We start from the raw sequence: 27,199 nt of genomic DNA on the forward strand, positions 1-27,199 counted from the left end.
TCTGTGGTCTAGTGGTTAAGGTACCGACGTTCAAAGCTGGAGGCCCAGGTTCGATTCCCGGCAGATACATTTTTCGGCATCACCAATTTTTTCCAAAAAGGGTAGATAGCTCGGGGGAACCTTGATTTAAGCTACGTCTACCTTTGTTCTCTTCATCCATTTCTGTCACACAATATTTAGATAAAAAGAGTTGCCAAAGCTGAAGTACGTGTGTAAATTCCCCCATTTGCGTAGTTACCCCATACGTGTACTGTATTAAAGCAATAGCTTTGCAATAGCTTTGATCCAGCCGAGGCATGTGTGTGGCGAGGCCCTTGAGATTTTCCTGCTTTGGAGCCGAAGATTTGCCATTGTAAACTTGCAGTCATGGTAACGCGTCTTTAGATGCGTCTTTTACTTTGCGCTATCTCCATCTTCAGCGCATTGGTTTCTTGAAAGGTGAATTTCACAATCCGTATGCCCATGGACAGACGTGTTTTTCACGACTGTTTCAGACACGGATTTTGAATTATCTTAAACGAAGAGTGTGAGTTAACCTTTCATTCTTGAGAGCTATGATCTTTTTAAAATGTACGATTTTTTTTCTACGGCATTTTCCAAGCCTGTTTGGTAGGTCATTTGTCTATTTTATTTATGATTAAGTAAAGATAAATGACCGCTAAATCTCGGTTTCGTTTTTTCTGGGTATATATATATATATATATGTATATATATATAAATGTAAACAGGCATCCACTCTTTAACATGACGACTGTGTCTTGTACCAACTACTTATAGGCGAAAAATTACAAGACGATTTGACGTTGCTGATAGACCACAATTTTAATACCCGAGCTTTCGGCCTTAGGCCTTCTTCATGGGTTCTGGGTCTTTGGGGTCTTTCGAGCTTACTCGGAGGTGTGCAGTGTCGTGCGTTCGGTTTCTGGTGTGATGTAGATTTTTTCTACATCACACCAGAAACCGAACGCACGACACTGCACACCTCCGAGTAAGCTCGAAAGACCCCAAAGACCCAGAACCCATGAAGAAGGCCTAAGGCCGAAACCTCGGGTATTAAAATTGTGGTCTATCAGCAACGTCAAATCGTCTTGTAATTTTTCGCCTATGTATATATATATATATATATATATATATATATATATATACAGTGCGTCCCAGAAAAAACGAAACCGAGATTTAGCGGTCATTTATCTTTACTTAATCATAAATAAAATAGACAAATGACCTACCAATTTAAAGCTTAGAATCTCCTCTTTCATCTGATATTACTTAGATTATTTTTCATTCACGCATGAGTGAGCAAATACAATTTGAAGAAAAGATATCAAAAAATCATTTGGCGGGGGGTATCTGGGTTTCAAAAAGAAAACCACATTTCTGTAAAGTTCAATATCTCCTCTTTAATTTGATACCTAAATTACAGAAAATGGTCAAGAAATAACAAAGTTCTGGTCATTTGAAATAAGGCTTGAATTTCAATAATTTCATAAAATGAAGAGGTTCTCCAGGCTGGCTTTTAAACTCACTCAACACTCTGTTTTGTTGACGATCAGCCATGCATTAAATCTTTTGTTCACCATGAGAAAGCTTCTGTGCGAAACCGGTGAAAACACGTTTATCTCATGAAATTATGGAAATACAAGCCTTATTTCAAATGACCAGAACTTTTTTATTTCTTGACCATTTTCTGTAATTTAGGTACCAAGTTAAAGAGCAGATATTGAACTTTACAGAAATGTGGTTTTCTTTTTGAAACCCAGATACCCCCCGCCAAATGAGTTTTTGGTATCCTTTCTTCAAATTGTTTTTGCTCACTCATGCTTGAATAAGAAATAACCTAAGTAATATCAGATGAAAGAGGAGATTCTAAGCTTTAAATTGGTAGGTCATTTGTCTATTCTATTTATGATTAAGTTATGATAAATGATCGCTAAATCTCGGTTTCGTTTATTCTGGGACGCACTATATATATATATATATATATACAGTATATATATATATATATATATATATATATATATATATATATATAATATAAAATGGTAGGCGTAGCTTAAATCAAGGTTCCCCAGAGCTATCTACCCTTTGGAAAAATTGGTGATGCCGAAAAAATGTCTCTGCCGGGAATCGAACCCGGGCCCCAGCTTTGAACGCCGGTGCCTTAACCACTAGACCACAGAGACGGTTAGTAGCTAGGGCGAGCCCGATCCGATTGACCGTCAGATAGACAGATTTTCGACACTATACCAATTCCTTTGTTGGGTGAAGGTGAGTTTTGAACAATGACAAGCCGCCATGCCTCAGCTGGATCAAAGTTATTGCTTCGATACAGTACACATATGGGAGAAGAAATACAAATGTGTAAAGTTATACATGTACAACAGCTTTTGGCAACTCTTTTTTATTTAAATATTGTAAAGAAATGGATAAAGAGAACAATGGTAGGCGTAGCTTAAATCAAGGTTCCCCACAGCTATCTACCCTTTGGAAAAATTGGTGATGCCGAAAAAATGTCTCTGCAGGGAATCGAACCCGGGTCCCCAGCTTTGAACGCCGGTGCCTTAACCACTAGACCACAGAGACGGTTAGTAGCTAGGGCGAGCCCGATCCGATATATATATATATCTGATTAGTGCATCTTGCTCATTATTCTTAATAGACATTGGCATTGGTTAAAAGGGGAGTTCCTTAACATAGAAAATATTGGAAGAGCTGTACTATTAATGTTTTGAATTTCAGACCTATGTAGACAGTAGGTTGACAAGAATGCTACAATGTATGAATTCCACATGAATTATAACATGTGCATAAAGCTAATTATAACAATTATGTTGGCTAAAATAGCAAAATAATGTCATTACAATTTTGCAGACGAGCATTTTCACTTCGTAAACCATGAATAATATAGTACTTCATCATTAAGCTAATTACATCATTGTGCTGATGCATTACATCAAAAATTAAAACTATTGTCATGAGTTGAATCCTCGTCACAGGAACCTTCGAAAACGATATCGTTTATGTTTTCTGTCTTTCTGGTTAAAGAGTTTAGTAGCATTTCACGTATATGATTATGCTAATTAGATGAATATGCCAATGGGCCAAATAAAAAAAAAATGTTAAACGTTGCCAAGGTGGCAACCAAGGTAAATTTACTTCAATGCCCATCTAGAACACTAAAAAAATACCCTGGGAACAACCTTTTTCAGGTTATGTACATGGTCGAGATGAGACCGTCTACGGCAGTGGCGGATCCAGAGGGGGCGCCCCCCCCCTATTTTCGCCGGATTTTTTTTTTTTTTTGATGGTTATATTTACTGGATTGATACAATGTAGTCAATTTCAAGGGCTAGATCTAGTCAATACTATATTTTAACTTACGCTCATGGCCTTTGTGTTCGCACAAATGCACCTCTGTCATACTGTATTGCAATATGTAAATTCCGGAATTCCAGGGCGCGCAAGTCGATTGGTTGGAAAGTTGCACCACTTGTAATCGGGAGTTGCAGTGCAGTGACCAGTGTAAAGATGTTGGATTGGATAACATTTTTTCCCGAAATTTAGTGTTTTTTGTAACATGCATTTGTCCGTCTTTATGGCAAATAAATATAAATTGTAAGTAACAGATCGCGAGAGAAAGTGTCAACGATGCGAATGATAATGTCTATCCCCGAGATTATTCTTCACTCAAAGATGAAGCCCTATATCGGGCGCCACGTGCGCAGCATTATCATTCTGCCTTGGTCATGTACGTTTTCACTGAAATGTATAGGTCAGACATATTTGTATTTAATGTAAACTAACTTTTACACTTTCTGGTAGATTCAGAGGCATATCATCCAGGGCGCCCCAACTAAGTTTCGCCGAAGCAATCATTCCAACGAATTATCAAGGAGCAAAATTGTATATTCTCAATCACCAGTCGACCCCACTCCGCGTTTGCTGTGTATAGGCAGCTATATATGTCAGCGTAAGGAGCGAAGATTTTATGTGACGGGGGGGGGGGGGAGAATAAAAATACTTTCGTGCTGGGGAAAAACGTCCCGAGGACACATTGTGTATTGTTAAAAAGTAGAAATTGTGACATTAACCCCCCTCCTTACCCCATTTTTAATGTTTGATAATCTATAGGTTTGCTGATTACAATATATCTTAAAAAAAATTGCCAGGAAAATCGAAAACGTAAACAATAAAAATGATGAGAATCCCCTTAAGAAGCATTATATTACTTTGAGGTTGTGCAGAATGACTGGATTATTGAAGATGATTTGAAAATAATACGAGGGAAAAGGTTGATTACCAGAAGATGATGTCGTTTTTGTCTGTAGTTTGTAACAATTTACTGTGCATTTTGGGGAAAAAGAACCAAATTTTATGCATGTTGCCATACGACTAAACAATTCTCGTTTGAAACACACAATGTAAATACACAAATGACAATAAACAGAATGGATTATTCGGAAATTATCGATTACAAGTCTCAGTTTCGTATTATTTAAGTTTGACGTTTCAATCACACGATGCAAGCAGGTGAAGAGCCTTTGCCAAATGTATGTTTTGAATGACCGCTTATACGGTGTGTGACTGGAAACCAGCTCCTAAATGAGTCAGTATGTGTCTTTTATTCATGAAGTTACAGTGATTTAAGTGTGCATTTTTCTTCTAAAGGTGCTCTCAAAATACGACTTTTGGACATGATTTTTTGAAAAAGTCCTTGCCGTGAGAGGGGGTATCCCCCTCCCACACCCTCCCCCCGCTCGATCGCTTCGCTCCCTCGCCGCTGGCGCCCCCCCCCCCTATTTCAAAATCCTGGATCCGCCCCTGTACGGGACTATTATATCCGTCATCGGAATTATATTCTCTACATCAGATAGAAATGAAGATCTAATTGAATGAATAACAATGATGTCTTTGAGTGAAAATTCATTAATTCAAGTTTGTTAAAGGTGATTGATCACTGCTTGCACGCGCATTGTACATACAGACAGTACGACCATGCCCTTGGTAATATTGCATGGGGGGTTTGCCCTGAATATCAATGGAATACCTCAGTCACATTTGCTCTACGGCGAATTGAAAACGGCCGTTTCATCATTTTTTGTAATAGATACATTTAGGTGTTTTGAATAAAACTGAATAAAACAGCTGTTTTAAACTCTGCGTATGCACGCCGTAGAGTGAACGTGACTGAGGTATTACGACTCCAGAATAAAATGCATCACGCGTATCGATTCGTTCTCATTATCGAGCATATACGGATGTTCATTTTTGTTCAACTCACGGAATTCTTAAAGAAAAATGAAATCTTTGAAACAAGATAGTTTGTGTGAAAACAGAAAAATCAAAGAAACGGATCAACACAAATGTGAGAAAAATCGGACAAATAATTGGAAAGTTATGAGCATTTCAATATTGCGATCACTAATGCTATGGACATCCTCGGAATGGCAATGCGACAAAGATGTGTGATGTCAATTGCGAACAACTCTTCCCATTACTTTAGTATATATTTCACTTACATTGCCTCTTTGCCTCTTTTATCACATCTATCAGTAGATCATATGTTCTTTCCATAGGAGGGCATGTAATATAGATTTTTTAAAGAATACATCATGGATAAAGAGTTTGTATCACCATAACAAAAAGCAAAAAGAGACATTTTGAGGGTATTTTATAGTCTATCAAAGGGAAAGTTGTTCACATGTGACATCACACATTTTTGTCGCATTGCCAATGTGATGATCTCCATAGCATTAGGGATTGCAATATTCAAATGCTCATAACTTTTTCATTATTTGTCCGATTTTTCTCAAACATTCTTTGATCTTATCCTTTGATTTTTTTTTATTCCATACAACCCCACTTGTTCCAAAGGTTTCATTCCCTTTAAAGATATCTGACCTTTATCATTATAATGTATAACCGTAAAAAAAGATAAACTACCAAATGCACTTTACGCTATTACCATGCGTCCACACGACTTCGCTGAGTGTTGAATCCTCACTAGTCCAGGATAGAACAAGCACCTTGTTTTATTTTCGTACAATATTTTTGGGGGTTCTTGTTAATTCGAGGGTGCTGATTACGAATCAGAATGATGTAGCTCGTGTAATCTTGAGCATTTTCCGAAAATTTGCAAAATCCAATATTGCCTCCAAAAATAATGCAATTTACACATGAAAATAGTTAGATTGCCCGCACATTGGCTATAAATTGCATGAAATTGTGTGGCAGAACTGAAATACTCTCTAAAAAGATGATATTTGACAAAATATTTATTTTTTACTTGATATTCAAAATGGCCGCATAGACCCTGTATAGTTTACTATGTACAATATGAGTAGGGAATACTAATTTTCACAAACATAAGCACTAAACTGCAAGTAATTGTGATCTATGAACGAAGTAATGTATGAAAATCAAAATGGAAAAGAGCACAGTATTACATGCAATGAGAAAGAGGACAAACAAATCACAAAACAGAGCACTAAAATGCATGTCTGCTGATAAATAAATAGAATGTTGTCTAGAAACATAATTTGAACGAAATATGTCATTCAGGTTTCAAGCTTGGGTTAAATATTTTTACTTTCAATGGCCGCCATAGACATTGCCTGTGTTATGTATGTCACATTGAAAATACATTTTATTTTATTTATTTATTTGTCCTTTTTTTTTAGCAAAACCATTTAACCTTATCTTGTACTCTAGCAAGGTTGCATAGAGACAGGAATTTGATTTTATTCTTCACTGAGCAGAGCTTCTTTAATTTAGGTTGCCATCGATGACCATAGCTAATTGAAATAGTTACTTTTGTCCAGGGCAGTGGATTTTTCCATGCCGTGCTTGGATAGGTCCCTTTTGTCCCAGGCAGGGATCCATTCCTTTTGACCAGCTGCTTGGGATAGTTTAGGGCAAGGGTGTGTGTGTGCAGTAGTTTTCCATTAGGTTTTGGCAGACACCATTTTAACTTCGGTGAGCACACAGCTTATGTGCAGTTTTGAAGCCAGTAGAGAAATTACAATTTTTCCTTAAAATTCTGAAGGCATATCTCTAGGCTTATTTTCTTTTGGAGCAGCCTTATTTTCCAGTTTGTGAGCTGCTTATCTTTATTACCTGCATGAGGTCAGAAAGCAGTATTTAAATCATTTTTGAGCCTGTTTTGCTGAAAGTCATCGGTGAGTGTAAATGACTTTTCCATCCTTAAATTTTTTTTGGTATACAAAAAGAAAAGGAAGAAGAAAAATAACCAGTATAATATAATGTGAAATAAGATGTGATTTATTGTGATAGTTTTGTAAAAATCAAGATACATTTTCTTGGGTTTACAGAGACTTTAATGTTGTTGAAAAGTTTCATTTGAAGTTGAAGTTTATACTAGTTAGTAATCAAATGTTTTGAAAAACTGAGATAAATAAATGTATGAAAGTCAGACAAAGTTGAATTGGATTTATAAATGCTATTTACAAGTAAGAAAAGACATTTGTTTTAGGATATATTGTAGAAAGGGTTTTGGTTTATTTAAATTTTAGATGGTGCCAAGGTGGGACATAATTCCCTGACGACTTCTAGTCATTGAAGCCGAGCATTTCCGAAAGTCGCGAAGGACCACGAGATTCCCCGAGATTCACCGAGAGTAAACGAACAAGAGATACCATTGATTGTGGTGACGTATACACGTGATTGTTTGTCGAACTGAAGCAGGAATGATTGATAGAACTATGAACACTGATGAGAATGATAGTCCGATGGACATTAATTGTTAAGTTATTTTAGAAACTTGATTTTATAGAGGAACTTTCAACATAGGTTGCTTTTTATTTTTATCTCAGTCCTTGACTGATGTTGAATATAAATACTTGTGTTCGTGGATGGATCAATACAGGATCCTCACAGTTGATGTTAGTGTTGAGATGAGGCAAATGATGTTTTAGAGGAAAAGAAGACAGTTTTAGAAAGAAAACTCTGATGATAACAGCGAAGTTGATTATATTTGAATTTATGATGTTTTTGGTGAAATGGTAAACTGCATGGAGTTCGCAGTGTTTTGAAAATGAAATGTTTAATATTGATAGGTGATTAGAACAAAGGGTCGAGAAGTTGGAGTTAAGTGTTATATTGATTATATTATATTTGAATGTGATTCAGGTTATGAGTGGATCAGTACAGGATCCTTCATAGAGTGAGTTGTGATATTGCAAAACAAACCAATTATTTTGAAGGTATGTTGAAGATAGACAAATGAAACTTTGAAACAGGTCGATCAAAGGTATATTCAGTTGTAGAGATATTTATCAGTTTTGGGTGTCTCGAGACAAGGTAAAGTTGAAGTGGAAATAAGTGATATTTTTTTTTGAGAATCTACATTGTATTTTTTTTTTGTCCTGAATTTTATCAGTGAGAAACCATTTTTATTTCTAATTGGAAATCAAACAAAATTAACTGAAATAAATTGTAAATAATATCATACTGAATGGCACAAGTTTGATGTGAGTTTTATTTGAGTATATCCATGTGACAATGTACAATACGAACTGGGAAACCAATTTTCATGGTAGTGAGCAGCCTACATTTAAATGCACGCATCTGTGATCTATGAGTGAAATATTGACTGAAAACAGAAATTTTAGCAAGATGTATCATTTCTTCTGCCAGGTTGGTGATAAATACTGTATTTCGAAAGTTAAAATAGCCACTACTTGCCCCAACAGCATTATGTGCAATGTGAATGGAGACAAACGATTTTAAACAGATTTTGGCTTTGCTTGATTAAATGGTATTGTATGAGTGAACTATTGCATAAAATATGATTTGTAACGAGATCTATCTTTTTTTTTTATAACACAGGTGATAAATTCTGTAGTTCAAAATTCAAAATGGCCGCAATATGGCCATTTTGCAAAGAATCATATGTCCCCATTCAAATTGTACGTAACACGATCGGGTCCTGTGGCGGCCATTTTCAATTTCAAAGTGCAGTTTTTTATCACCTAAATTGCACAAGATATGATATATCTTGTTAGACATCTTGGTTTTAGACATATTTCACTCTTCCACTACGATTATATGCAATATCTGTAGTCAAGGAAAGCCAAATTCTGTCAGTTATATTGTCCCTAGTTACATCGAATATAATAATTTCAGGGCCTATCACTGCCTTATGGCAGCCATTTTGACTTTAAAGGTACATCATTTTATAAACTTCATTGTCAATATGTGATGAATTTTGTTATAAATTGTGTTTAAGCCAATATTTTACTCACACATCACAGTTACATGCATTTTATGATTTTCACTGGTGTAAAAGTAGACTCCCTATACAAATGTTACATGTACGTAATTTAGCTAGGGCTTGAAGCGGCTATTTTGAATGTATAAATACAGTATTTATCACCTACATGGCAGAAGAAATGCTATATGTAAAAAAATCATGTTTGCAAATAAGATTATCCTCATACAACGGGACAACTTGGCAGACAATTTTTTAATGAAACGCTCCCTAGGCTATAGGCGCCAAAGAAAATATACTAAGCCTTGCTTTGTTATTATACTTTTTCATTAATACTTTTTCATTTTTTTTGTCGATTCAAGGGTGCTGATTCCGAATCCGAATGATGCATCTCGCGTAATCCTTGAGCATTTTACGCAAATTGGCAACATCCAAAAAGGCAACCATGTGCAGATTATACTTATGGAATCATTGAATTATTAATTTTTTTTGAAGGGATCATTCTAGTTATGAACGTGGGAGAGGCTACAAGCAGGAGGTGTGTAAAAATCAAAAGACTGTGCCGAAAATACATGTTTAACGTTATGATCTAATATATTCCTTTTCAAGGACAAATTATATGGCTGGTGCTAAGCCCTAGTCAGATTATGTAACCCATTACTTCCCCCATGATCCACAATGATACTATGATAAATATGATTAAGATAAATCACAAATGTATAGATAGATGGTAGATCATTCTTCCTTTCATTTTATATGCTGATGGATCAGGTAAAACAATCTTCGTCTCTTCATTCCACAATTCTTATACTCTCAATACATCTATTCATTTATTCCCTACCCGTAACTTCAAATTTCCATTTAATCAACCCAAAATTGCTTATTACGCAGAGATCCATAAGACACCATGGTCCAGATTTGTGGAACTCTCTACCAGAGCCTGTTAAACAATGTTCGTCTCTTCATTCATTTAAGGCTAACGTTAAATCTCTGTTATTATCAGAATATTTGAAGAAAAATTTCTGTGTCGTATCCTTTTTTCGTGAATTTATTCCTCCTTCGATTTAGTTATTACCAATATCTTCATCATGACCACCATCATCTCCATGGCCTTCATCATCATCATCATCATCATCATATCACCGTCACCCTCAGCTTTATTATCTTCATCTCCACACTGTAATATTGCATGAATTCATGTTTCGTATTTGAAAATATATGCCCATTCTGCTCTATAAATGTATTAATTAATTCATTTAGTAAAAGTTTGGGATTGTCATTTTTTCAAGCAATCTGCTTATGATGACAACCCAAACTGCGTCAGAATTGTATACGTGTTATAGTCAATGGGTATGCGTTCTGTGATTTTTATTTTTGATATTTTGGTTGCCATAATTGATCTTGTCAATTTGGGGAAAATGGTCAAGGTCAAGGTTGCACCAGTCTGTCCTCATTCAGATTAGGAATCAGTACCATCGAGTTGACAAGAAACCATCGCAAAATAATGTATATTGATATAAAAACTAGGTCTTGCTTCCTCCAGCCTGGACTACTAAGGAATCGTGACAAACGGAAATAAAGATTCTATAACTAATTACAAATTGTTTATTGTTTATTAAACAAGGGTTAGCCCGTTCAACATCAGTTGATCTACCATGGGGCCCCTATACACAAGAATGTAATAACAGAAAATATTTACAGATAAAAATTGAAAATAACATAACACGTGCAAAAATGCAATACAGGCTGAATTGCGAAGACATCAAAAGTAAACATTGCAAAATTAAAGACATTATTTTCTTTTTTTAGCATTTTCTGACTATTTTGACGATTGGCGATTTAGCACTGCTGATAATAAAAAAGAGAATTGCTCGTGTAAGCGCTAGATGCCACAACATTTTTCAATCGCTCCTGATGAGATATTTGAAACAATGTTAAATGTTTATGCAAGCTCAGGCCGCAAGGGGGCGCTTAGCTTATTTTCACTGTGAGACAGCCGTGGCCTCCCACCCTGCCTACTCCTCAGCGTTCCACTTCGTGTATCCTGGTTTACAATCATATTTATAAGGACTACACTAATTTAACTCTGAATAATTTTAGTAGTAAATTGACTGGATGGAATATAAAATAATTTCCTAACTACATATTTGTTCTATGTTCTATACTCTTTCTGCTCACCAACTGTCTGACTTCTGATCCAAAAAGGCACACACGAGCACTTGACTCTTCAGTTGCTAAGTACATGGTCCAACGAAAAAAGCTTCGGGGAAAATAATGAAAGCTCGCGGTTTGTGTGAGGATGAGCGATCTAGTTTGTTGAGGACGTGAAGCTAATCGCGACTAGAGCTCTAGTTGATGACCGAACCGCGGAAGATATCACTGCGAAAGTCAGGTCCAAAGTTATTGCACAATCTCAACACAATTAACAAGGATATTGTTGCGTTATCTTGTCCGCAAAATCAAAGAAATGAATTTGAAGCTCCTCCATGGCACACGGAAAACGCGAATAAAATAATCAGCAGGTATGTCCACAGATGAAAGTTGAAGTCAGAAATGCAGAAGTATAACCCCAATATATATATATATACATATATAAAGATCTAAATATATATATATATATATATATCCAAGTGTAAAGATCTAATTATGAGTGTATACAAAATCCAAGAATGGTTTAATTGTAAATCCACGAGGTTTAGCGACTTTCATCATTAAACGCGTGACCTTGACGTTGACTGCACGAGGTCACAAGAAGAAGAATTAAAATATTAATAATATAATAGCCATGTTTTACACCTTGCTAAAGGACGCTAGACCGCGGTGGGATTCGAACACACGACCCTCTGTTTACAAGGCGAGAGTCAGAACCACTACAACACGACTCATATAATGCGAAAACGTTTCCACAGAAAAGTTCCGAGATAAGCCACGCCTTGAAGTGGGCGTTGTGCCGTGCACCTGTAATCCAAGCTATGTAGGGAAGTTACAGATTGATGCAGAGTATCGAGGTTCGAGCCCGGGTAACGTCTTTCGGATGGTGACTTTAAAGGTCGGTCCCAGACGTAAATAATCATATGTGATTGATACGGTCTGACAAAACTTGAATATACACACGCCTTGAACTGAAATGACTGGTTGAACAAAATTTTGTTGACCATAAACAAAAACTGTCATTCGTTGTTTGCAAGCAAAGCTTGACTGGCTGTTCAGAAGTCATGGAGCATGGAGCTCTGGAATGACAAAAAGTATTACCAAATAGGAAATGCTCGAAAGCTTACAGAAAAATTCCAGTATTTGCAGTAAACACTGATTTCATGAGAAAGTCTGTAAAATAAGGGTTTCATTATATCATCGAGGATCTAGATCTGGTACAGTTACATTAAATGAACTTTGTGAAATTTTGAAATCTACGCTGAAAAATGTTCACGCCGAAGATCCCCAACTCAGATAAGAGCACGTGGGACAATGTATAATTATTGCTTAGAGCGTCGGGCCAGACGCTCTACCCGAATCCTGTGCTTATTTGCTGATTTATCAGCAATTACACAATTTCTTCCAGAATCCTTTGGCACCTGCGTTTTATTTATACAAACATACACTTTGATGGTCATTTCATTGGATTTTATACGAATTCTTATTGATATCGTTACCAAAACTAGCATTTACCTTTAAACATATGTGAAAACACGTGATTTACAGAGAGGAATATATTTTATAGAGAATGAAGTTCTGTATAATTTGAAGAAAATGTGAAGCTGCTACAGACTCTGCATCCCAACCTCCAGTTTCTTGGCTTTCTCTATCACCTCCATTTTTATCCACTTCTTATCTTAGTTCCCTGAACTTTTCACATGGCATACCGTAAACTAATTATTGTATATTAGGCGGTGCCAATTTATTGTAGACATATTACCTTTAAAACATACAGAAAACTGATGATAATCATTGAAATAGAAATCGATACAAAGAGCGAAAATTCGTTACTAAAAATGAGTCAAGAAATACAACGTACAATTTGCGCGATGAAAGAAGAGCAGGGAGCAGAGTATCTACGTAACTTGAAAGAAACATGCAATTTTAAATGAGGAATTCAAGATACTGTTAAAACATTATTGTGTAAATATCTAATGACCAATGTAAATACATAATTTGTGACTGGAATGGACTTTGCTCTACAAGTTTTGTTCACGCACCATGCGCGTTGGAAAAAAAAACCTTCCAGGGACGGAGGTGCTATCAGCACACTCTGCCCACCATTTGAGGGGGGGGGGATCCAAAGGGGCTCATGGAGAAAAAAAATGGCACACATACGGCCGTATGATATTTCCTTTCTGCAGGGGATCGGAGACACATGTATTTCGATGAAAGCGAGTTGGCAAAACACCCAAGCTTATCAAATTGCATGATTTCTTTTTTGTTTCATTTTTCAGTTGGTGCACAACTTAAATGAATCTGAATTCTTTACCGGTCCATTTATTGTTGCAGCCATAAGGGTAGCCCCTACATTTGCATAAAAAAAGAAAAGGTCAAATTCCAAACAAGTAATACAATATAATCATAATGATCCTGCAATCCCAACCCAACGTCTCTGTTATCAACGTACGGATTATATCCTCTACCTTTATTACATTGACGCCCAATGGCGACAATGCATTGTTCTTGTTCCATATTCCTATTCCGTAATCTTTGCATTGACGCCCAATGGCGACGCCCAATGGCGACAATGCATTGTTCTTGTTCCATATTCCTATTCCGTAATCTTCTTCTTCTTCTTCTTCTTCTTCTTCCACCAAAATCCCATTTGTTTAACACATGGTTTTGTTAGCTCTACCCTGACTCCGTCCTTCATCCAAATTCAACCAAATTTGGTAGACATGTTGTCCAGCATCCCTAGTTGTGCCTCTCGTCTTCCATTTTCCAAAATCACTCATGCATGACCATCCAGGCGCCATTTTGTCAATTTCAAGTCCATTTGCATACCATTCTTCATTCTTTCATATCTCAGTTATCCTGCATGCTAAAGACTTCTAACAAATTGCTATAGATAGTCCAAGAGTTGCTCCGTCATCTGCGACGCATAACTTGACCTTCAAAATGCCATCTTCATGCCTTAAATTCAAATCCGAAATAGCCTTCCTTCAAAAACTTCATATTTATTAAAATGTAAAGTCAAAAAATCGTAAAATGGCCATAATTTTCTTGTTTTTATTCATTTCGAGCTCATATATTCAGGAGTTGATTACAGTACCATATCATACATACTACTTAGTTTTCACGCATCACTGATTTTTCGTCATTGAAATAGCGCCCTCTAAAGTTTCAAAAACACTTCTCTTTGAATGCTCCTCATTGCGTCATGCACGGCCAAACCCGTACCCTTTCTTGGATTTAGGGTCTTCAAGATATGCCCTTTCATGCCATTTAAAAAAATATATACCTTACAACTGACGAAATATCTGAAAAATGCTCCCGAAAATCAGCAAAATACCCCAAAAGGCACTTTAATGCCAGCACAACTTCAACTTGCTCTTATTTCCTTATTATTGAAGCTTATTCTTTCTAACTTGACAGATCTGAGTATTGATATATACTTCAACAGTTCGTTAATGTTTTGTAACAGAAACTAACAAATTGCTGACGTCAGCTTAAAATTATTGTGCAAAACCTTCATTTTTAATGTCTTTCTTTATATGGCATTTACTTCCGGTCTATTGCCTGCGCACAAATAAAAGTGGTATCAATGTCACCGCATTGGAATACTCTTTCCAGTGATACCAAATACGACATAGGTTACAACAGAAAATTTCAAGATAAGTCAATCTGAACACATGGTATACTGCTCACTATGCACACATTATCAACAACAGAATTGTACACAGTGTCTATTGCATTGATAAACTCAGTTCATGCATGCACATCGTTCTGATATGTACTTAACACTGGGTTACGTTAATGAATTGTCAGTGAATTTGTATGCTTATTTCTATTACTCTCTCTACGTCTTTATCTCTCTCTCTCTCTCTCTCTTTGTTCAGCGGCCACATGGTCTAAAAATGGACGAAATCTGTTTGACTCGAGAATGTAACTTCCTATGGAAGGCAAAATCTGCCAAAATCCAATTTGATTAACATGTAATATTTGTTAGTCTTCGCCTGCCTCCGTTTCTCATCCAAATTCATTTTGATTTGATAGACATATTGTCCATAATTAGTGACCATAACCTTTAGAAATAGCGCCCTCTCGTGCAAAGTCTTGAAATAGTTAAATTGCCATAACTTCCTTGTTTGAATTTATTTTGGTCTCATGTTTTCAGGGTTTGCCAATTGTATCATTTCACATACTCCAACTGTGTTTTATGCATCAGTGACCATTCTTTTAAAAAATAGCGCATAGTCTAATATTTTTGAGAATGTATATCATCTAGAGTTTTCTCTCTATCTCCTTCTGTTTCTTGCCCTCTATTAAATCAGAGGCGTCAATGCATGCACATCGTTCTGAAACGATTGCAGTTCTAGTCTTCTTCTTCTTCTTCTTCCACCAAAATCCCATTTGTTTAACACATGGTTTTGTTAGCTCTACCCTGACTCCGTCCTTCATCCAAATTCAACCAAATTTGGTAGACATGTAGTCCGGCATCCCTAGTTGTGCCTCTCGTCTTCCATTTTCCAAAATCACTCATGCATGACCATCCAGGCGCCATTTTGTCAATTTCAAGTCCATTTGCATACCATTCTTCATTCTTTCATATCTCAGTTATCCTGCATGCTAAAGACTTCTAACAAATTGCTATAGATAGTCCAAGAGTTGTTCCGTCATCTGCAACGTATAACTTGACCTTCAAAATGCCATCTTCATGCCTTAAATTCAAATCCGAAATAGCCTTCCTTCAAAAACTTCATATTTATTGAAATGTAATGTCTAAAAGTCGTAAAATGGCCGTAACTTTTGTGTTTTTATTCATTTTGCGCTCATTCTTTTAGAAATTGTTCACGGTATCATAACATACATGCTACTAAGTTTTCACGCATCATTGATCTTCCGTCATTGAAATAGCGCCCTCTAAAATTTCAAAAACGCTTACCTTTGAATGCTCCTCATTGCGTCATGCATGGCCAAACTCGTACCCTTTCTTGGATTTAGGGTCTTCAAGATATGCCCTTTCATGCCATTTAAAAAAATATATACCTTACAACTGACGAAATATCTGAAAAATGCTCCCGAAAATCAGCAAAATACCCCAAAAGGCACTTTAATGCCAGCATAACTTCAACTTGCTCTTATTTCCTTATTATTGAAGCTTATTCTTTCTAACTTGGCAGATCTGAGTATTGATATATACTTCAACAGTTCGTTAATGTTTTGTAACAGAAACTAACAAATTGCTGACGGTAGCTTAAAATTATTGTGCAAAACCTTCATTTTTAATGTCTTTCTTTATATGGCATTTACTTCAGGTCTATTGCTTCCACACAAATAAAAGTGGTATCAATGTCACCGCATTGGAATACTCTTTCCAGTGATACCAAATACGACATAGGTTACAACAGAAAATTTCAAGATAAGTCAATCTGAACACATGGTATACTGCTCACAATGCACACATTTTCAACAACCACGTATGGGCCGCCAATATGGTCTAAAAAATTTTACTCCGAGAATGTAACTTCCTATGGACAGCAAAATGTGCTAATATCCAATTTGATTAACATGTAATATTTGTTAGTCCTCCCCTGCCACCGTTCCTCATCAAAATTCATTCTAATTTGGTAGACATGTTATCCATAATTAGTGACCATAACTTTAGAAATAGCGCCCTCTATTGCAAAGTCTTAAAATAGTTGAATTGCTGTAACTTCCTTTGAATTTATTTTTGTCTCATATTTTCAGGGTTTGCCAATTGTATCATTTCACATAATCTAACTGTGTTTTACGCATCAGTGACCATTCCTTTAAGAAATAGCGCCCTCTAATATTTTGAGAATGTATATCATCTACAGTTTTCTTTCTATCTCTTTTTGTTTCTTGCCCTCTATTAAATCAGAGGCGTCAATGCATGCACATCGTTCTGAAACGATTGCAGTTCTAGTTATATTCTTCTTCTCCTTCAATTTACCATGAACTTGTCTCATACTAGTAATCTATTGAACCATCAAAAAATTAAATATTAACCAAAGTGCTCTGCAAATAACACTGCTACTTTGATTCTATTCCATAGCCAAGCTTGCGTAGCCATACAAACCCAGTTCACAGATTTAACTCTTGTGGTCAACTTTCAATTTGCAAGGGCCCTTTTTGCGTTTATCCTATTCGGAATCCATGCAACGAATTATGACTTTGAAATCTCTGGTTACCAAAATAGTAAGTATCGCTGTCAAGCTGTTACATTAATATTTAATACTGATATCAAGCGTTTTGTTATTACGACCCCGTTGTAACAATTGCGACGTACACATTTTCGACGCAAATACATATATATGAACATATTTTTTGCAGGTTTTAATGAGCAATGACTAATTATTAGTAAATATTTGCCTGCATATACATGTAATGAACAAACTTTGCATTCTGTAATACAACAAGCGTGAGTGAAAATAATTATTCCAATGATTGTCCTTTTTACTGATTGAACATATTTGATTTAATTATTTTGTTTGCAAAATAATTATATATTTAGTATCAATATCTATAATTGTCATTGTATTTGTCGTCATGGTATATTTTTGTCAGTATTCCAAGTGCATAGGTTGGTATGAAGGACGGATTATCATGTTACAGCGATTAAGTTTGCTCTCATCTTGCCTCCAAACGATGCACTGTGTAAACTGCTACTTAACATAGCATTTGTAATGTTCTTTGTATTAATGTAAGGGTATCAATATTGAAATTGTTTTTGTAACTAAATGTGCTTTTAGTGAATAATAAGCAATACATGAATAATAGATAATAAGGTTCTTGTCAACAACAGCACTGTCATCCCAAAATAATGATAACTCGATAATGGACTATAGTTATTTTCAAATGATAATAATTTGCCAATGCAATTTCCCATGTCAGTTTCATAATATACCGATATCACCCATTCCTATTGTTTTAGCATGCATATTCATAATCACTGTTGCGCCATTAACTATCGTTAATGATATGGAAATGTGTGCTTATGTCTGTTGTGGCTGTGTGAAGGCATAGCAGTACATCATTATTTTTCTTTTTGGATACTTATTCCATTTTCGATTTAAGTTCCCCTATATTTTTTCACATAACTCAATTGTTACTTTTCTTCATTTCGTCAGTATACATTCCCCCTTTTTTATTTTATTATATTGCATTCAACAGGCAAAGTGAATAAACAAAAGGCATTCACTCCATGATCTTCTGCCAATTGTTAAGCTCCCTCCGTGTTAAGGTAAGAGTCATATCTTCCCAAGGCGTTCATGTTTAATCCTCTATGGAGCGGTAGATCTGGATGTGTGTGTGAGTTTGTAATGACCTACTTATTGGGATATTTTCTATTAGTTACCATCAAACGGGGACGTTCCTACTCTTGATATCCGTATTTATGCCTCATCTTAGTTATCAGTTAACCCATGATTCGTTCAACCGTCCCTCGAGACCAATTTAGCTCAAGTCGGTCGTGTGTGAACGAGACCGCAAACAAACGTCTCCATTTCGGCAAGCATTGAGCCCACGATTGCTGTGTGTGTGTGTTTGTGTAGAGGGAAGGAGTGGGAAGCTAGAAATGAGAGCTAAACTTCGTACAACAACGAATCTGCCCATTTTCTGTCAAATTTTCTAGGGAGCATTTTTCTTTTCTTCCATTATAGCTTGGGTGGACATTTCTCCAACCTTTTTATGTTTTCCCTCGTATACTTGTTTTTCTATGTTTATGTTTTTTTCTGTTAATTCATTCTGTCTGTCTTTCTTTCTGTTTCCGTCTTTTTTTTCTCCCTCTTCCGTTCTCGCTCCACCTATCCCTATATCCCCCTCACAACTAACCGTCTTTACCTTAAAAGAGAAGCGTTATTTTAAATAAAATGCACACTGTGTCTTACAGGTAAATAGGACAGTATGGCTGATAGGTCTACCTAAAGTTACGAGGAAAGCAACTGCCAACCAATCACAGGTTTTTGGTTCTATTCAAAGGCTTAGACGAGGCTATGCGATGAAATGGAATCCCTTCAAAGAGTAAGAGCGGGTGGGCAAAGTCTTTATTGCGAAACGCATGATAAAGTCATAGAGTTATATTGCACAACTCACGGTGCACCTCTTTGCAATTTATGCGCAAGTGTAGATCACAATGGCAGGGATTGCGTGCGGCAGGATATAGATGACGTCATCAGAGAATATAGGCCCATACTTGTCGATCTAAAAGAAACGGTGAAGGACAAGTTAAAAAGTGCTCGCGCTTACGAAGACGATATTGAAAATTGCAAGAAAATCACCAATACCCATCTTCAAGCCGTCGAATGCGACATCAATGCCACAATACAGGAAGCGATCAAAACGGAAGTGGACAGAGAGAAAGAAAATGCCGAAGAAATAAATCGAGAATTCGAAGAGAAGGACCGAACACGAGAAGAGAGACTTGAACTGAACCGTGCGAACTTCAAAGAACGGATGAGATGTATTGAATGTAAACAGCATGGTCTTCAAAGAGACATTAGGAAAATCACCGAAGAGACATCAACGAAGATTGCCGAGCTGGAGAAGTCCTGGAAAGATGAAACAATAAGAATACAGAATGTAATCCAATCACTCGAGGCAATACTAGCAGAAGATAGCAAAGTGGCCACCGAGGGTTATCGTTTGAAGATGAAAGTGACTGATGAAATTCAGAAACCAGTGGATAATGGCGTGGAGGTTGGTGTGGAAATAATATCTGAGGGATTGTCAGGTGCGAGGTTTGTGAAGGGTGTTGGGAATGATAAATACGATGGTAGGATTGGTGGTTATGATGGGGAGTGGATGCTCAGTGATACTATAAGTGTAAATGATGAAATCACTAACCCCTGCATTGTAGGAAGCGTAGATGGATACAATCTCGTCATCTCAAATTTTGATGGTGATACCTTCACGTTTGATATGAATACTCGACAATCTAAGCGAGTAATTGAGGGTAGTGACACATCAATGGTTCTCTCCTGTGCATTCCTGAAAGATGGCAAGATAGTATGTGGTAGACAGTGTGAAGATTGTACAGGAGACGCTTTGACTGGATGCATCAGCGTGTATGACAGAAAATGGGTGCACATCAATGACGTCACAATACCAAGAAACGCGGAGGGTGATACAACATGGGTAAACGTAGCTGTTAGCAAAGATGGATTGATCATGGCTGCTGAACAGTTTCAGTCCCAAATTTACCACATCGACCCAATTAATGGCAAGATCGTAAATACTATCTCATGTAAGGAGAAATTGGCGACATTATCAGGCGGTTTAGCAGCAACCGAGGGGGAGGAGGAAGATGAAGAGGCAGATTTTTTTATTCATAGTTTCCTATCAGCAGATGTTATGACTATCGTCACCGATGAAGAACTGTTTATCACTGACGGATGTGATATTTTATGGAAACAGCCCCTGATATTGGCTTGCACAAGTGTCTTCTGATATGAGTTTAATTTTGGGAAGTTTCAGTGAAAGGATGGGTGCGCTGTGGAGGGACGCCCTGTCATCATGTCTTTCATTCTACGACCAGTGCGCAGGATCACCTGGTTCTTACCCTTCTATGGCAGGAGACGAGCACTGTCATTAATTAAACTACTGTTCTGCACCTTCATTGGAGTTGTCCTGGTTCTCTACACGTGGCCTGAGGAAAGACAAAACAAAACCAACATCAGAGAGTTTGGATGCACCGGGAGCCATGGATGTACCGAGAGGGGTGGGGAACCGACCCCGCCCCTCCCACGGCTGACAGAAACAGTGCGCATCAATGCTACCACCAAGACTCCACTGCTAGAGGAGAAGGACAAGCAACTTGAGCCAAAGAATTGGAACGGGCAGGGATACACGCCTGTGTCAAGTGATATTAAGCCTCTACGTCACTGCAAGCAGTGTGCCCTCGTCACAAGCTCCGGGCATCTCAGTGGTAAAGGAATGGGGCAAACAATAGACAATTCCGAATGCATTATACGTATGAACGCAGCTCCAACACTGAATTACACCAAGGATGTTGGAAGTAGGACTACATTCCGTGTCATAGGACACAGAAACTTCCCACGTATGTTTGATACGGAGGCTGAGAGAAGACTCTATTTTGTGAACACGACCACAAAGTCGGAAGCAATCGTCGTACTTTGGCTTTACAGTGTGAACGTGAGTAGGAATTTGGAACTGAAATTGTCAAAGAAGTTTGCGCAGAAGTACAAAGATATCTCATTTTATCTTACGAACCAAGAGGTGATGAACCGGAATGTGGAACTATTTTATCAGGAATTGGGAACATCAAAAACTAAAGGTCGTCTGTGGATGTCAACAGGATGGGTAGCTATGCTGTTTGCACTGGAAGTATGCGATTCCATAGATGTCTATGGAATGATTTATGATGATTATTGCAAGGAGCACCCTAATGACCAAACCTACTACCACTACTTTGACAAAGTGAAAACAGAGTGCAAGTACTACGAGAAGAGCGAAAGGCGACTGACGTCTGGTCACAAGTTCATGACAGAGAAGGTGGCCTTTGGCTGCTGGGCATCCAAGTACGACATCCGCTTCCACACACCATCATGGGAGAACCACCAGTACAACCCCAACGTACAGAAGGAGACAGTCTTCCAGAAGGTCTATATGCAGTACAAACAGAGGCTGAATAACAGATCAAACGAGGTAAAAGTGATCAGAAATCCCATGGTGGGAAAAGCCAGGGACGACCAAAGGACGACACCAATGAGGAGGTGAACAATGTTCCTCAAGACAACAAGGGTTTCAGGACAGGGGAGAGGGAGAAAGGTGCTGCAGGGGCGGGTGTGGGTATTCCAGATGACAAAGGTGCTAATAAAGATCGTGGTGTTAATGCTGATAAAAAAGAGGGGCATCAAGGAGGGGTAGTAAAGGGGGGGGGGGTCGCCAAGTGACGGGTCCAGATGGGGATGTCCAAGTGAGGAAATCTTGGTTGAGTTGGTTGGTTGAGTTTAGTGTAGAGGTGGCGCTATCCATCGATATCCGATGATTTCCGCCAGGCTAAACGAGAGGGATTTCACCCTCCCCTGTACAGCTCTCGACATTCGATTTTGTTTTATTGCACTGTTTGTGAGATATAGATTCACCGAGGAAAGGCGTTGTGTAGTATTCAAATCTTATGAGTATTTTGTTTAAACATCGTTTGTTAGATTTAACAGTTAGTAATCTAGCCTGGGGGTCATCTTTTATACCTTATTACATATTCACTAAACTCAAATCTAATTGGACAGGGATATCTGCTGGAGGGCGTGACTTAAATTAAACTACACTTTTCATTGGTCAAGTTTAAGGAAAGCTGGGATGCATGTTTCAATTAATTTGTCTAGTCAAGGCTCATTAATAGGTTCTAGGTAAAACTTCATCATTACCAGTAACCAATATTTATGTCTTAAAGTACTTTGTTCATAGTGTTGGCAATTGGTGTAGGGGAACAAAGAGGGCACTTTGTGAACAAAGGTTTACCAGAAATTGGGGAGCTTTACGGCCTATAGTCATAGTAACGAATAAGTTCATAACAAAAGGGAGGTTATTTGTAAACAAAATGGGGACTGGTTGGGGATGACTATGAAGGATTAATACTGGTACTTGTTGGAGAGATTATAATGTCTCAAATAGACTACATGTGAGCTTACATGTGAGCAGGAGGAGAATATTGAAATAGCATAGAGGAAGAGAAATGCAGAGAGATAGCAAGGCATAAGAATATTAAATTTTGAAAGAGATATTATTGAAGACAGATAGCACGATGTAAGGCAAATATGCCACCATGCTACACTAATTTCATTGAGAAAATACTCGTTCTTCCTTTGATGAAGACTATTTAGCATAATTATAATAATACATTCTTTAGAAGTATGGTAAATTTGGGGATATAAACTTAACACGACAATCTTTTGTTTTTTTTGTGTCTTTTCTTATAATTCCTGGAATCGTCTTTAGTCTTCATTTTGCATTTTAATGATAACATATGATGTGAACATCTATTCCCTTTCACCAGGTTGTATCAATTAATGTCCTTATCGATTTGTTTAATTCAATATGCAGAATAATAATAGGTTTTATAACACATATATTTTTAAACGAAACTGAGGTTAGTTGGCTAATACTGCAGTCTTAAAAGTAAAAGTATTCGGGTTTAAAGAGAAATGCCAGTAGTTGCAGTAAACACTGATTTCATGAGAAAGTCTGAAAACCAGGCTTAATTGTCAGTATATCATTGAGGATCTAGATCTGGTACAGTTACATAAACTGAACTTTGTGAAATCTTGAAATCTACGCTAAGAATGTTCACACTGAAGATCACCAACACAGATAGGCACACGTGGGACAGTGTATTATTATTGCTGGAATAAAGACCCGACGGAAGTGACCGAATCCGCGCTTATTTTGCTTATTTCTCAGCAATTACGCAATTTCTTCCAGAATCCTTTGGCACTTAATTTTTAATCATTTTAAACAGATTAATTTTTAATCATTTTAAACAGACACTTGGGTGGTCATTATATTAGATTATGTAAAAAGTCATTTTGAGATCGTTACCAAAACTGGAATTTATCTTTAACATGACACCAATATATTTGTTACTGATACAATTATGAGTACTTGAAAATATTCTGTTGATTCACATTAACCCCCAAAGTATTAATGATAGTAGATTTTTTATGCTTTGTGTATTTTTATAATTCTATTTTGATACTGTTATGTTTAATGCTGTCTTTTATGTAAAAGTTCAGTACAATTCAGCTCTTGCTGCGAACAGTCTTTGAATAAAATCCCATTATTATTATTATTATATTCTGAACTTGAATAAAATCTTACAATTAGCACTAAAACATTAAGTAGAATGCTCTCTGTTATAAAAATGTATGCAAATTACAAAGGGAGAACAGTAACAGAAGAAAGGGAGAGAGATAGTCTTTGAGTGTTTGTGTGTGCGTGTGTCTAATTAGGAGTGCGTATGGGTTTGAAAGGAATATGCGCGCTTGTGTTGATCCAGTTTGCTCCCCCACCCCGATAGCATGTCAAGAGGCTAGGACCACCCCAAAGCCCAGCATACTCATAAGATTCGACCACACGCCGCCATTATATCTGTTGAAGAAACCTCGTTTTGTAATACATGTATTATACTTGGGCTGGACTGGGTAAACTGCCAAATTGTCGGTTTAATTCATTTTGAACAATTAAAACTAAGTTTAATTATTAGACTTAACGGTAAAGGAACTAAATGGCTATTGGACCAGCAGGTTATTAGATAAAATGGTGAGTGGACGAAATGACAATAGGCACTATTCGTAGACCTAAAACAGCGGACATCAGGGTCCCGTAACACAGGGGTTAAAGGTGAATCGTACACTCGATTTTCCGATTGCTTGTACATTATAGTAAATAGAATCAATCGTGGAAAGCTGTTATACAACGCTCGCTTAGCTTTGTGTTACTGGACCTAGATCTGCGTTTCATGTGCAAAATTATTTCATGTGACTTTAATGCACGTACGACTAGTCATCATGCCATGCAAGCCTGAGCGCGGAGTTGTACTCCGTCCGGCAGATGAGCTCGGCTGGAGATATGAGAAACGCTAGGCTTACATGATAGATTATGACATGGAGAAGATTTTTTTTTCTTCAAGCAAATTGAGTACATATTAGGTGAGAAAAATGGGCTGAAATAAGGATAAGGTATATATCATTACAGTCCGAATCGACACTGCAACTAACGTGGATTATTGGTGGATCACTGGCAAGGAATTCCATGGGTCATATTCACCTCCCTTAACCATTTTGCATGCGTTGATACATGTATGTGCTCAGCATCCGTATTAAAAAGCATCCGAATTTGCGTTTTTGTTTCATTTGCTCGCGCTCCTCCTGCACAAACCATAAGCCATTTTGCACACAATGTGATGGGCATCATGTTATTTTACCCCGAAATGGGGATGGACCACTTCCATCGACGAGTGGATACCAGGCGCGACCATGGGGTTTCGAAAAGCATCATAGAAACGGAAACGATTCTTTCCCAGATTATGAAAATGCATCCATTTACAGGTATTGGAAGTTCGACGGTAAAGACTTAGCTTTCTTATATATACTCTTTTCTCAGTATTCTGAATAGCATTTCTGACACCCTTATTTCATTACATATACGTAACGTGCCCACTCTTGAAAAAAGAAATCCCTCTTCACGCCTGGTCGCGCCATCCATCCACTCATCAATGGAAGTGGACCCCCCCTCCCCCGGCTACCTCGAGTTCTAGAAGGAACCAAATGTGGCTCCGGAAACTCTTTCTAAATCGTAAATGTCACTGTTACCATAACACTTTGCATTGTAGGACATTCTTTTAGGACAGGCCAAGAAGTCTCCTCCAAAATTAAGTAACCATCTTAAAGGTCCGTCCGCGTCTTCCAGCGAAAGATCCGGATCCGGACCATGTAGGTAGTGGACGATCTGGTTGTAAAACAAATGATAGTATTCGAGTTGGTATTTAGACAAATTGACATAAGACAAGATGAAAATATGACCTGAGATGGCAGTCTTGCGAGTCTATTTCGCTTTAGATTCATTGGCACCATACCCCTAACAGGGGCCAACGAAGTCTATTTTGGTGAATTTAGTGTGGGACACATGTGGGCACAGGGAGCCTCTGGTGCCTATCATTTTGCTTACAGGATCTTTCTACAGGGAAATACATCTGATTGTGAAATCTGACATTATTCTGTTGCTGCAATCGTCTTATTATACACAAAAAAGTATCTCCGACATGGTTGGGAGTTTAACTCATTTCTGTTTTATTATTTTTCTTCGTAAGAACCTTTCGCAATCCATTCACTTGGCAAATACTGTCACAAAGTTTGTTGGTAGGTAGTGCGGAGTTGTGGTGTACGCATGCGTTACAGCAATGGGCTGCCGATTTCGAGACCATGGAGCAGAAAGAAAATGAAAAAGAATGAAGTTGGAATGAAAATAAACTCAGCACATTCGGAAAAGAAACAGAGTACTACAGGAATAAAAAGACGTAAAAAGGAAGGATATGCTATACAAAATTGTCGCTCCGATTTAACCCCTCAACAAATCGCGTGATTGTTTCGCCGCGCAAAGATTTCTGACCGCACCGCTCTTTGACATTTTACTTTCAAGTCTTACGCAACTTTTGAGACCAATTTTGCATCACCCGGGTACGTGGTTCCGAAATTACGCAACATTATGTAAGTGCATGTCAGACCAAAAATTGCTCAAAAACGTGAATTCGTGTACAAAGTCAATGCAAATTGTGTTTTCAACAAAAATTCATAAATGTATGATTATATTTAGTTTTGCTGGTCTAAATGAATTTATTTTATGCTTTTTATGATCACAGAAGAGTCCCCAACAAATTTCATTGAAAAAACAATGAAAAACAAAAGGTAAAAAACAAGGAAATACATAAGAAATTGCAAAAAAATATATATAATACAAAAGAAAACGATTTGATATTGAAAGTTTTTTTCATGAACACTTGCTAAGAACACCACAAAAAGTTTCTATACCAAAAATTAGTACATTTGGAGCTTTATTTAGGGAGTTAGAGGAAAAAAATATGATTTTGCATACTAATAACGCATGAAATAAATTACTATACAATCTTGTAGATTATGTCCCAAGCAACTTCCATGCCAATTTTCGGCGCGATCGTGCTGTCGACGGCCGAGATCGAAGGGGGGGGGGGGGGGGGGGCTGGGAGGCCCCCCCTGGCCATATGAACTCCCAAAATACCCCGGCCTAGATAGATTTGGAGACCGAACATAGCCCATA

General features: G+C 37.4%; 1 protein-coding gene and 1 pseudogene across 1 annotated transcript; both read left to right on the top strand.

Annotated features, from left to right (window-relative positions):
• The first annotated feature begins 17,431 nt into the window (after window positions 1-17,431).
• On the top strand, window positions 17,432-20,836 carry LOC121417828 (E3 ubiquitin-protein ligase TRIM71-like). The gene is made up of 3 exons (XM_041611561.1): window positions 17,432-17,587; window positions 18,563-18,632; window positions 19,281-20,836. Exon 3 carries the CDS (start codon window positions 19,394-19,396, stop codon window positions 20,834-20,836), a length of 1,443 nt encoding a protein of 480 aa, XP_041467495.1. The 5' UTR covers window positions 17,432-17,587; window positions 18,563-18,632; window positions 19,281-19,393.
• A 38-nt stretch (window positions 20,837-20,874) lies between these two features.
• LOC121417829 lies at window positions 20,875-22,302 on the top strand (annotated as a pseudogene).
• The last annotated feature ends 4,897 nt before the right edge of the window (window positions 22,303-27,199 follow it).

Source organism: Lytechinus variegatus, chromosome 6 (genome assembly GCF_018143015.1).
Source record: "Lytechinus variegatus isolate NC3 chromosome 6, Lvar_3.0, whole genome shotgun sequence".
In the NCBI taxonomy this organism is placed as follows: Eukaryota; Metazoa; Echinodermata; class Echinoidea; order Temnopleuroida; family Toxopneustidae; genus Lytechinus; species Lytechinus variegatus.